This window comes from Stigmatopora argus, chromosome 4, assembly GCF_051989625.1.
Source record: "Stigmatopora argus isolate UIUO_Sarg chromosome 4, RoL_Sarg_1.0, whole genome shotgun sequence".
Classification (NCBI taxonomy): Eukaryota; Metazoa; Chordata; class Actinopteri; order Syngnathiformes; family Syngnathidae; genus Stigmatopora; species Stigmatopora argus.
In genome coordinates this window covers 12,301,563-12,314,604 of record NC_135390.1, presented here as the reverse complement: position 1 = coordinate 12,314,604, position 13,042 = coordinate 12,301,563, and the positions used below count along the sequence as shown (strand labels likewise).

Sequence of the window (13,042 nt, the reverse complement as noted above, 5' to 3'; positions counted from 1 at the left end):
ATCGCTTTGTCTTGCCAAAATGACGTACGTGATTTGCGATTGACTCTGGAGCGTCGCCTCTCTCGAGGTTGCGACCTCGGGCCTGGCGCCTGAGTGGCCGAGCGTACGATTCGCTCCATGATCTCATCGGCCGTGTCATCCGTGCAGTTGATAGTATCGTCGTTAGCGATGCACCAGGGAGGCACGCGTGCTGAAAATGCAAAAATGATAATGAAGACAACGACAACAACAAAAAATCTAATTTCCTGCGTAGTAGAACGTTAAAAGCAATCACTTCTTGAGCTGCTGGCTCGCGTGCGCGTACGCAGGCCCGGCACCGTGGACGTCTCACTCTCCCCGCCCTGCACACCGCCCTTCAGTACTGCCTTCATGTTCTCGTGCTCGGCCGCGTCCTGAGCGTATTGGATGCCCTGAGCCTGGCTCTCAGGTGCATCACCGCCAAATTTAACGCTCTGCAACAAAAAGACAATGTTTAGGCGGTGTGGGGTTCAACGGATCACTTCATCCTTTGATTGTTGCATTAATTCGCCTTCTCACCAGGTACACCTTATTTACATAGTATATGAATATTTTCTAAAAACGAACACAGTTTAGGCAATCATGCTTTTTAACAAGTTAGGTTTTTCCCTTTTTTTCCAAAGAGTCCTCAAAGGAGTTGTTTGGAGTATTCAAAAAATGTCTACCTCATTGTGTTTGTCTTTGTTGAATCCCTGTTAGGTTAGAATTCAAACTCTTGAACGTTAGTCACTGCAAAATGTTTTGCATGCAGCTTACTGCAGATAGCAGTGCCCCTACCTCAATGTCACTTTCGTTGTCACTCTAAAGACATGAGGGGAGGGAGACAGGTAAGAAACTAATCAAAGGCCTTCAAAGTCAATCAGGAACTTCCAATGAAAACATGACTCGTGTAACAAATCAGCCATTTGTCATTCAGCGATATTCCCGGTACAAATTTGGAGTCCAAGCATGGACAAATATGTCTCAAAATTGTCTGCAAACACATACTGAACATGTATCCATCTTGTCTATTTATTGTACTATTTTCAAAAGGAAGAAAGACGTTCTTGAATTGGATCTGAATGTTTCTGACCACCGTAAATGTTGTTATTCCTTGTGAGAGAACACCTAATGTTTGTATTCTCATACAAGATTGAATTGTGGCCCCTCTAGAGACATTCTCAAGCATTCACTTGAAAAGATTCTAATTGCGGAGCTCAATGTTTTCCCTGGCCTTTTCAAGTCTACTGAAGCAACACATTGGAATAGACTGACGACAACTCACTGATTGTTGTTACAGTAACGTATACATTTGAGAACTTTACCGATGTCATCGTAATTGTATGCAAGAGTAGTGGGAGTCAGGACAAACGAAGCCTTTGTCTGAAGCGTTGACCTACATTTAGAACCTATTTTCCAAGTGTTCTGTGAAATAGCATTAATAAAATAAAATAAAAAATATATCTATATATGGTAGGATGGTTGAGCACTCTAAATTGCCCCTAGGTATGAATGTGAACGGTTGTCCATCTCCTCTTGCCCTGAGATTGGTTGGCCACCAATTCAGGGTGTCCCCGACCCCAAAGCCAGTTGGGATAGGCTCCAGCACCCCCCCGTGACACTTGAATACTTGATAGTATATATTACATACGTACTATCTACTTACATCGGTTATCAATTTTCCTCTGGTCTTGTTTCTCTCGCGATGGTTGGCCCTCTTCTGTTTCTGCTGCAGCACGCGCTCCCTCGTCGTGCGGTACTCCAGTGCAAATTCACTGAGGATTTTACTAAAGCGATGAATGCTGACATCGCGGACACCATATACCGGATGGCCCAGGAACAATAAGAAGGCGTGAAATCTGTACAATAAAAGTTACACACATAAAAACCCAATCAACAAAAAGAAATGGCAATAGGTAAGGAGTAACGCAAACAACCCATACCTGTTGATTATCCTCCTGTGTACGATCTTTAGAATGATAATCCTCTCAGCGCAATCTTTGAGGAAGTCGGACATCTTTTGTTTTAGCGCTGGCTTCATCTCGTGTTTGGCAATGACCTTCAGGTGATCCCATGAGGCTTTGCACCTTCTCTCCATCTGAGCCAAAGTGTCTTGGAGTTGGTCAAAGTCCACCTGCCAAAAACAGCACCAGTGATGAGAAATCTTTTAAAATGGACCATTGAACAGCCTTAACAGGACACGTCGGAATTGGAACAGTTTGGATTTTAATTGAAATTTGATTAACAGGATCGAATTAAAATACGAACTAGCTGACCGAGCTACCGATATGTTTGATCTATCTAACAGATCCGTCTGCAAGCAAATCATTCCCACCTTGGTGAGGCGGGTGATGGCTCCAATCTCAGAGTAGAGATCGGAACTTTCTGGAAACTTTTCCACCACGATGGCACAGGTGTGGTGCAGCAGAGACTGCTTGTGAACAGTGTCCTTTACCTCTGGGACTTTCTCCAGGTAACTCAGCTCAAAGCCTTTGGCCTGGAAAAGCAAGCAAGCACAGAAGCGCACTCAGAAAGAAGGAAGACAGGGGTGTGTGTGTGAGAGTAAATGGGGGAGTGTTTGAGGGGGTATTCTCTGACAGGAACAATCAGAAAGCCCAACAAGAGAACCAAATTGCAGCGTATTTCCTCTCTGGCAAAGGCACGAAAGCTCTCAAATTGTGCCAAGAAGATATGTAGCTTCATTAGGTTGTGATTATCGGGAACTACAATCTACTTCCAAGTCGACAGATTGCTGTGCTGACCACAGCAGAGCTCAAGCCAGCACATAGCATGAAAGACACAAACAAAATCTTCTTTGTTCCTTTGCCAACTTTAAATGCCAAACTGAAAAAAGAAAAGAAAAAAATCCAGACGTTATTTATGGGAACGTGCTGTTTTGATGTCGATGACTTCTACTTTCCCCCTTGCGTGTTTGTCCTTCATATGCTCATTCATAGAATCACATAGCAGAGATGCAGATGCAAGTCCTCCTCACGCACTGTACAGTCAATTCCAGAACACACACAATTCCTTTAGACATTTATTTCTTCTTATAGAAAGTCCCGCCAAGCTTTCCCACGGAACATTTAGTGTTATTTCTGACATGTTAAAAGGACATTGCTCATGACTTTAAATTTAGATGTCAACTGCAGTATGCATGCATCTTCTCTCCTATGTTATTGAATGGTATTAAAACAGGCAGGAATCCCCTGTAGATAATTTAGAGCATGTTTCTGAAAGTTGGGGACAAACTTGTACCCAAATTAAACCCACAAAAGCACAGACAAAACACCAGTTCAACACAGGATTGCCTGAGTTGAGATTCAAACGCCAAAATTCTCAAATACTACATCTGCTACCCTTTCAGCAACATTTATTTTAACAGCCACTTATGCTCACGAGGGTCGCAGGGGTGCTACACCCTGAATTGGTACCAGCAAATTACCGCTTTTAGCACCAAATAATTAATGTATTCAAACTTGCATAATTGACCAACACTTGCATTTTAAGTCTGATACACAACTATATATGGGGAATTGAAAATGAAAAAGGCCACAAAAATAAAAATACAATGAAGTCATTATAGCTGGAGATCTACTCACATTGGTGCCATTAAGAAAGTTGCCGATGGCCAACAGTGTGGTCAAGATGTAGCGGAGGGTTGTGTTTTTCTCCAGTTGGTCCATTCCTTCCTTAAGGTCCTGGAGAGGTTCTGCAACTTCCTACAAACACAACAGCAGCACTTTAAATGTGATTATTTTCATATTCGCTGTCATTAATATTTCCAAAATTGACATCAACCGCCATCCATTTTCTGGACGACTCATTCTCAATAGGGTCAAGAAGCAGTTGTAGGCTATCCCAGGAACCCTCTAAATGAGTCACCTGTCATTTGCAGAACCTCAGTGACATTACTGGAACTCTAACAGCCAGTTTAAAGTCTTCAATTGGTGATGCGATGCATCCATAACGGCAGAATGCCAAATTACGAGTCCTATCACTATCACTTATTAGGTATTTTGCCGAGAAAACACACCTTATGGAGAAGCACTACCAATTTCATCATACGCAGTTTCTGGGTGTGATGACAATTAGGCTTTTGTTGTTGATGATGATGACTATGTCCGATTATTATTATTATGAGGAGAACATACCAAATCTATTTAAACTCAGATTTGAACACAAAGTGTGCACTATCGTCACCATTCCACTGCTATGGGAGATAATTTAGTAGATGAGTAAAATCTAGCTAGAAAGATGAGCTTCAGTAAGTCAACAAAGATAATAACGCCAAGTGATCTACCGTATTTTTCGGACTATAAGTCACACTGTAGTGTAAGTCGCAAGCTTAGCCAAAAAATAAAAAAGTGTAGTACTTCAAAAAATGTTGGAAGTTTATTTATGTGTATGCCAGTGCCATGGAGAGCATTAAAATACTTTGTAGCGATATCTTTCCTGGATAGCATTATTTCAGTATACAGTACTCGTGGTGACATTTTTGTTTGGTGTCGTGCAAAAATATAAATTGATAGATTCTATTTGATGCTCCTTCTTCAAGAATGCACGTCTATAGGATTAAAGCAAGTGCAGACCGACCTTTTCAATAAGATCATAATCCATCTTGAAGGCCCACAGCTGCAGGCGGGCCGACAGCTCGGTGATGGAGGAGAGGATGAGGAGAAACTGCTCAGCGCTGCCCAGGGGAATATCGGGATTGAGCAGCTGAGCCTCCTGGATCCTTTGCTTCTCTTCCTCAGTGGGGATCATGGTCAAGATTTTCTAGGAGATGAGATGACAGGGGGGGGAGAGAATGGGGGTCGTTTATCAAGTCACCATCGCCTCGTATTCACATAACACGCCTGGAGGATACAAATTGATTCGGACATTTTCCACCGCTGTTTATCTTTGATGCTCCGAGATTTCCATGAAAAATGCGTGACGTGCGAACTTTCAATTTTTTTCTGTTATCCGAAAATCCGAAAGGCAAAAGGTCAACAGGAACTCCTCGCAGAGATTGATCTGTCTGAGTCTTACATAATCCTAAAGGGACACAACATTCATCGTTATCTGCTGATGTCTTCCACGTCATTTGCAAGTGCCGGTCGACATTTTGGATCGTTACGGTGATTAATTACACGCTTTCAGACAGACATATGATATGTCAAAATTGAAAACTATGACAGTCACGATAGATGAATTCATTTTCTTCTTCATGGAAAGCTAATCGTGCATTTTTGGTTTGTGGGGGCATCATGGAAAAATGCACTTATTTTGAAGCCTGTTTTCTCTAAGCAGTTCAAACGTAGACTTACCTCAATACCTTCTTTGTTCAGTGCATACTCATCAAAGTTGAGAATGGCGGTCTTGATTGTGCGTGGAGGAGGTAACACAGTCAAGCCGATGTTTATGGCGTTGCTGCGTTTGGAATCGAGAACAATGATTTCTTGTCTTTTGCCATCAACTGCTGCTTTCTACGAGTCAAAGCACACATATTGCACATTTCACAGAATTTCTGATGATGTGCTTTCTTGGGCCTAAATGTAATCTACCTTAGTAACAGGCAGCTCCTTGGATTTAGTCTCAAACAGCTGCTCCAGCTTGGATGTGTCCAGTTTAAGTGGCTCTAGTTTAGACCAGAGGGACTCCTTACACAACTTATGGCTCTTGCACTGCCATTCCATGGGTCGCACCTCATTCCAGAAGAGCCGAATGGTCTTCTTCTTTTTGAGGAACAACGGTACTTCCCCGCGATTTAACTGAGGAGAAGGCGGTGGCATGAAGGGTGGAGGTGGACGTACCATTTTGCCGAGGATGGGAGGAGGTGGAGGCGGCGTTCGAGCAGCATTGCATAGTGGAGGAGGAGGCGGCGGCGGCGGGAGATCACCAGAACTCATCACGCTGTCCATGTCTAAAATATCAACGTCATCCTCGTCCCGCAGGTCGGTGAAATCCATTTCCTTGATGCGAAGCTCACGGGGAGCGGCCATGAGCTGGTCCCAAATTTGATCAGATTCTTTCTTCTGGACCGAAGTCATGTTGACGGCTGATTTGTCGCACGTAGCGTGTTGTAGTTCCATGGACACCTCTGCTTCAGGAGATGTCAGAACCTTGACCAAATCACCAAGTTTCTCCGCCACAGCTCGTACAGTACCCTGTTTGTCCACGTTGCCCCCCTCTAGTGTCTTCACATTTTCTTCCCTGGCCTGTCTGTGAGCCTCCAATGAGGAGATTCTGTTAGACAAAATGACCATAGAAGGGTCCGTCACCTCTGTGTCCTTTTCACATTCACATTGTGTTTCTTTCTCCGTCTTTCCTCCTGCCATGTTGGCCTCCTTGTTTGATGTGTGAGAGTAGAGCATGTCCAGCATAAAGCGCTTGTTGAGGTTGTCGTTTTTCTCCGGGTCTTCAATACACTGGCTCCACTGGCCTGTTGGGAGGAAAACTCTAACATTAACACAATACAATTCAACACAATATAATTAATACGTACATCTTTTAAAGCATTATCTTTGTAACCAGTTGCCAATTGACTTATTGTTAGTAATTTACTGTTTAACTAATGAATGCATTCATAGTCAAAGAAAAAAAATCCAAAGTGTCCTCCTAGTGTTATAGCGTTAATTCAGAAACTGGACTACTCAGAAAACAGAATCAAATGTTGGAATTTAATGGGACACACAAAACCTCATATTCTAGTGCAATTTCCTACGAACGTGTAATGTTTAATATTGCAATTTCATATCACTGAAATATTGGGCCATCGATATTTTTGTGTCGCCGTATGTCAGCAGACAATGACACAACGCTCAGGTTTTGACAACATAATATTTAGGAAGGGTAAGAGAACAAAATTAAAATTAAGGCTGTAAAGGGAGAGATTTGTTTTTGAATGTGGATTAAACATGATGTAAATAATAAAAAATAAATAATCAAGAATGGAAAAATAAAAGACAAATATCATATTAGCATTTTTTTCTTCTTTCACAATTAGATAAACTTCTAAATTTCCTCTACAAATGACCGAAACAGAGAAAATCTGTCGCTTTTAAAAATCAAATATACGACTTGATCACAAAGACCACTCTACTTCTGAATGGCAATGGAAAAACATAGATCAACAAATACCTGCTTCGATGTCATTTTTGATTTTGTCCTCACGCTCCTCTCTCTCCAAAGTGCTGCTGGTGGAAGAGATGCTGGAGGCCGAGCAGTTGTCCTTTTCGTTTACTTCCTCATTCTGTCTTTCTTTCTCGCTCAACACTATACTTTCCTCAACATCCCTCGCTACCATCGGAACCGTTATACAAGCTTCTTCTAACTCAACATCTTCTAATTCCACTGCTCTACTAGTGTCCTGTGCTTCATCAGTCACTTCTACAATGTCCACCTGCTCTTCTTCTTTCCTCCCAGTCTCACACGGTTCGTTCTCTGCAAGGTTTCGCTCTTCTTGCCTCTCTCCGTTGTCCATTCCTCCCTCTTTGCAACCTTCTGGCCTGACAACTACATTCTGAAGTGTTCCAATGTCAGAAACATTCTCCGTGTCTGCTGGCGGCTCTTTCACAGCCATATTTGGTTGCGAGGAGGGTGAAGGACAACGTTCTGATATTGTTGATTCTGACGTTGGACTGTTTCCTCTTGCTGGAGAGTCAGGTTTTGAGTCATTTCCTGAAAGACATTTTGGAAACTTTCAGAAAAAGAAATAAACGTTTACAAAAGCACAAATGCTGTTCAATGGATACTGTTATGAAAAAAGTTCATAAGTTAGTAGCTTCATGCTAGAATTGAAAGATGAACATGTATACTAGGAATACCTCCATATTTTATATTTTGTATTTTTTGTCAGTGGTTCAAAAAGAAAGTGAATGAAAGCACAATTATGGCGTTGCTGCTTCCAGGCATATTTTGTTCTTTATGATTATAATAATAATCAACGAACTCAAAAATGGCCAAATTGTAATTTTCACAGGTTATGAAATGGCGCCTTGTACCTTGAGTGATATCCACACAAAAAAGAAATTACACACAAAGACTAGAATCCCAAACACAAAAAGCCTAACACCTGCAGTTCAAGAATACTACTAGTTTTCAATATATACTTTTGCTGTGTTATTTTTACTGTAATTCTGGGGCAGTTCAAAAATTCCACACTGCTCTGAATATGACTATCGAGAAGGTTAATTCTATTTACTACCTAACTTGTCAGAGTTACAAGTTATAAATGATCAGTAAAAAAAAAATCAAATATCCTCAAGGGAAGGGTTAAACATCGCTTTCCTTTTCACTACATGGGCTGATAAAGTGTCCCTTAAACACAGAGTATTTTTCTTCCTCCTTGTGTAGTAATTCATTCAAATGAATGCATTTGATTGACGATCAATTGTGAGGTAAACAGAATTTACCTGTCTTCTGCGGAGTATTTATGGTCTTGTCTCGAGGTGAGGCCATAGTCGAAGTGGTGACACAGCGGGACGCTGAGCGGATGGCGGGATTTGAACTCAAACACAGCGTTATCTCCGTGCGGCCTCTTACAGGCACCCTGGGCCGCTCTCGCTCAAACTCTTCAGCTGCTTGTCGCTCCACAGCCTTGTACCTGCCACGCAAAAGACGATAAAGCTCACTGTTTACTGATATCACTTTGCTCTGAACTAGTTAGCACACGTGCTTCCAGCTTTGTCTAGGTCTATATTGTCTTTTCCTGTGTCTGTGCTTGCTACTGCTACAAACTGAATTTCCCGAATACGGGATGAATAAAGGTTAATCTAATGTAGTAATCTAAATTCACTTTGCTGTAATCAGAAATATTCCAATGGTGACAAAAGTGTTTTTGGATCATAACAATCAGTGAGAGTATCACAAGTTATCTTACGCCATCAATGAATATACTTTAAAGACATCTATCGAAAGACATTTCCCAACAAACAGTGCCAATGCTAAAAACTTGAATACAAAATACTGTAATCATGGAGATCTGACTGTATTTCGAATAACTTTTACTAAATTAGTGGGGTGAAATACATAGTCAATAGTGTAACATGACAAAAGACAATTACATAGCACTTGTCCTGTTAAATTCGAGATATATTTATGTTCAGCCTGTGGCTCTCAGTGAAATTCACCTTACATCTGATGTCCATTGGAATTAAAGCTTAGAGGATTTTTATTTTGAAATCCTTCATTGCAAATACAATAACATTGAAGGTTAATGTTAAAAAGCCTACCTTTCCTCCCTGGCTTGTCTTGCTTCTTCCCTTTTATCAACGTAGTCTCGACTGAGAGAGATGAAGCGAGAATGATTGTGTGGATGGAGAATATGATAACAAGACTATATTTTGCAAGGTGAGACTGACTTAAAGCGGTCCCTCTCCTCCCTTTCGATCCTCTGCAGACGCTCCTCTCGTTCCGTGCGCCTCCTCTCCCTCTCCGCAGCCAGAGACTCTTGATGCTGCCTGTACGAGGAGCTCAGCAGGCCTCCTACAGCAGGTCTGCTAGCAAAAAGCACAAATATACAACTTAGATCTGGTAAATTGATAGATTTTCACATTCCTAGACTATTATCCAGGCCAACCTGTCAGTTTTCGACTCTGGTGTGCACGTTGCTGTACTCGCAAAGCGATGGCTGGGTGAATTTGGAGCCTGGTGTGTGGCATTAAAATTGACCCTGGAAACAGAATGAATATTTCATTGAGAAAATTGAGCTTTTTCAAGTTTCAGTCAACCTCAGCAAAACCTGATAAAGCCGTCATGAGCATTAACGTGGCAGACCTTCCTTCTGCAATAATGGGTAGGAATCACTCATTCCATGACGATATGATATCAATTCTTTAGACAATGATGAATTATTATAGTATAATTATTCAAGTAAAGTAATAATAGATGTAATAAGAGATTTTTGTAGCTCATTCATTTCAGACATTTTCAAGAAAACCCTTTTGTAACTAAAGAACATAAAAGAATATACTAATGTGTATTTTAGATTTTAATCGTTCGATTGGATTGTCATCACCTCGATATATCAAGAAATTGTTACACTCGTAGTATGGAAATAAAGACCAACTGTAAGAGTTAGATGAGCAGCATGACAACAAAAAAACTGAGATGATTAGTAAATGATTAATAATAATGAATACAAAACAAAATACAAATATAATCCACTTCTTATTTGTTATAGCCACACTGTTCACTTTCTAAATGAAGCATCATTCAAGTCACTGCTTTTACCTTTCAGCCCAGCAAGTCTGTCTAAGCGTGTTAGATGTTTCTGTCATACTGAAGATGAAAAAAAAACAGAAATGTATCATAAGTTGAAATAATAAAGGTGTTAGTTAAACACACACACACAAAGAAATAGATGGTTGTGGAAGAGATGGAGAGGAAAGGTAAACCAACACTTCTAGGGAAAATGATAAAACGATGACGCTAGGAAAATAAACAGTTGTTTTGAGGGTTGTGCAAATTCTTTAAAATCGTGAAAAATGTATATGTGCAACTACTGTGATTTCTTATAATATATAATAGAATAAGTGGTTAGCACATCGGCCTCACAGTTCTGGGGTCGAAAGTTCGATTGTTCATATACAGCAAACATAATGCTCATTTCTTTTATCAACTCTGCAAACAGTGCTCAGAGAAAAAAGTATTCACAATAAAATCTCTAATTGGTGACTTGTTTTGTATTCAAAGTACTTTGAATAATAATTAAAAAAAAAACGAAAGACGGAGTGATAAAAATGTCAAAATAACTGTTTCCAGCAATTGGGAAAAGAAGATAAGTACTGCCTTTTCCTTCATTTCCCTTTAACCACACAACTTTTGGATGTCAGACAAATTGTCGTGGGAAAGGAGGTTGTTTTAGTAACTGTGGTGGAAAACCAGTAGTACTGAATTACGGAATCAGGCAGGAACAAAATAAGGAGCGGTAAGATTGAATTTACAATTAAAAAGCTATTGTGTATAGATACCAGGGAAGGGTATACTTAGGCAAATCTAAATTTGGGATAGACTGAAGACAAAAACATTTGTCATTTTGCAATAAATACAACAAAGAATATCATGGTCCTCAAGCTAATGGATTTTCTCGTCTTTTGGCACTCAAAGCAAAAACAGCAATCAACTCAAAACTGAAATAAGAATCATATGGATGAGCCAAACCAAAAGATTGGTGACTCTACACTCATAATAATAATTAAGGTGAATTGAACCATAACCAAAAGGATTAGAAATGATAGGACTGCTCATTAAAGTTGGAACTACATGGAATTAAAAATAAATATTTATCACAGTGGGTGGGTCCGATACACCAAGCCTTCGTTAAATATGTTGGTAACAAGACCACAAAGCCTGTAAACTGCTTAGTCACATATAAACCCAACTTCTCACTGTGTCTGCGGTTGGCCCAGGTCTATTTATTTTGCACTTAATTCTTCAGAGAAAAGGTCGGGAAAAATTATCTAAAGTGAAAGGGGTCTGTTTGAGATGTCTGCTAATCTAAATGATGCCAAGGGAATTATTGGGCAATCGGGTTGTAGACTGCTTACAATACCTGTAACCGTCCTGCCTAGAAGACACAGCGACTGTATCACTCTCATCATCGGACTCATCGTCCTCCTCCTCCTCCTCCTCCTCCATATCCTCCTCTCCTTCATCATCATCATCATCATCATCCTCCTCCTCCTCATCTCTGTGGTTGTGTATCGTTTGAGGGTTGAAAGGAGGGAAGGAAGGATGGAGGAACGAGAAATATGACAGACAAAGTGAAAGGAGACAGAAACAAACATGTCTTTGAAGAGACACACCAAACATGCTAACAAATCTTACTGTTTCCCATGCAAACTGTTTTTCCCCCCTCAAAGCTTTGGAGAATTCCCCTTTTCCACTTATGGAAGTCATTAAGTCCAAAATGGGTGTGTGTAAACAATACTACAATACAATTGAAATCAGGCGACATTGCATGACTTGCTTTTGTGTGAATAGAGTTTAGCACTCAAATTAGAAATCAAAAGGGTTCTGCTTTAGGAAACAGTAAAAACACACATGCAAGAAGTAGGCTAGTAGAAGACAGACACAGATGAATGGATGATTGTAGGTTAGCTGCTTGTATTAGGAATGCTGGAACCGAATCTCAAGTATAAATACATTCTATACGGTGCAGATTTTACATTCAAATATTTCCTTGGGATGCTGAGCAAAATCACAAATCTGAATGAAATGCTGCAGTTCCCATAAAATCTATCTTCACATCTGAGTTTGTCCCTTTGCTTGTTAGCAGACTTCTTCCTTGTTAATTGAGTTTGAATTTTAGGCAGGTTGTGGCAGTACTATTGTGGGTGATGGGAGGTTCTCGTGGTTTCATGTTGACTCATACTGTACATAAAAATAATAAATCTGATTTGATACTGATCATTGATTGTTCCTTCATTTGCAAAAGCTATTTTTTTTTTTAAATATTGGTTTTCTATTCATTTGTGACAATGAGTTAACATTTTAAGTGTGATAGAAAAAAGGTCAACATTTCCATGATAGTGGCCTGGTGGACAGTGGTTAGCACGCCGGCCTCACAGTTCCGGGGTAGAGGGTTTGATCCCAGGTCGGTCCTCACTGTGTGGGGATTGCATGTTCTCCCTGGGCTTGCGTGGGTTTTCTCCGGGTACTTCGATTTCCTCCCACATCCCCAAAACATGCAGGTTAGGCTCTAAAGTGCCCCTAGTTATGAGTGTGAGCATGTCTCCTTGTGCACTGCGATTGGCTGGCCAGCAATTCAGGGTGTCCCCCCACCTGGTGCCCGTAGTAGTTAGCTGGGATAGCTTCAAGCACCCCCACGTGACCCTTGTGAGTATAAGAGGTTTGGAAAATGAATGAATAAATTTCCATAATAGTAAATTCCAGCTAAATATCGATCTAGGCAACAGCTAAACGTGGCAATTGAAAACATAACCTTCTGCCTTGGGCATTGATATGGTAATAAACAAACGCGGGTGGAAGAAAAACATCCTTTGTGGAGGTAAACAAATATGCAAGCACACGAGTTATTTACAGCTATGTCAAATAT

General features: G+C 40.6%; 1 protein-coding gene across 7 annotated transcripts in view; it reads right to left on the bottom strand.

Moving 5' to 3' along the window:
• Positions 1-13,042, bottom strand: part of fhod3b (formin homology 2 domain containing 3b) — a 71,880-nt gene that overhangs the window by 1,954 nt on the left and 56,884 nt on the right. For 4 of the 7 annotated variants that reach the window (XM_077597842.1, XM_077597843.1, XM_077597841.1 and 1 more), the window contains 16 exons: positions 11,537-11,674; positions 10,216-10,263; positions 9,563-9,655; positions 9,345-9,482; positions 9,216-9,266; positions 8,397-8,587; positions 7,123-7,662; positions 5,547-6,424; positions 5,310-5,468; positions 4,594-4,776; positions 3,600-3,719; positions 2,333-2,494; positions 1,941-2,131; positions 1,664-1,856; positions 275-452; positions 29-190 (listed from right to left, as the gene is read on the bottom strand). In XM_077597842.1, the coding sequence (XP_077453968.1) occupies positions 29-190; positions 275-452; positions 1,664-1,856; positions 1,941-2,131; positions 2,333-2,494; positions 3,600-3,719; positions 4,594-4,776; positions 5,310-5,468; positions 5,547-6,424; positions 7,123-7,662; positions 8,397-8,587; positions 9,216-9,266; positions 9,345-9,482; positions 9,563-9,655; positions 10,216-10,263; positions 11,537-11,674 (3,425 nt within the window). The remainder of the gene's footprint in view (positions 1-28; positions 191-274; positions 453-1,663; positions 1,857-1,940; positions 2,132-2,332; positions 2,495-3,599; positions 3,720-4,593; positions 4,777-5,309; positions 5,469-5,546; positions 6,425-7,122; positions 7,663-8,396; positions 8,588-9,215; positions 9,267-9,344; positions 9,483-9,562; positions 9,656-10,215; positions 10,264-11,536; positions 11,675-13,042) is intronic. The other 3 variants (XM_077597844.1, XM_077597846.1, XM_077597847.1) reach the window with 3 other exon arrangements.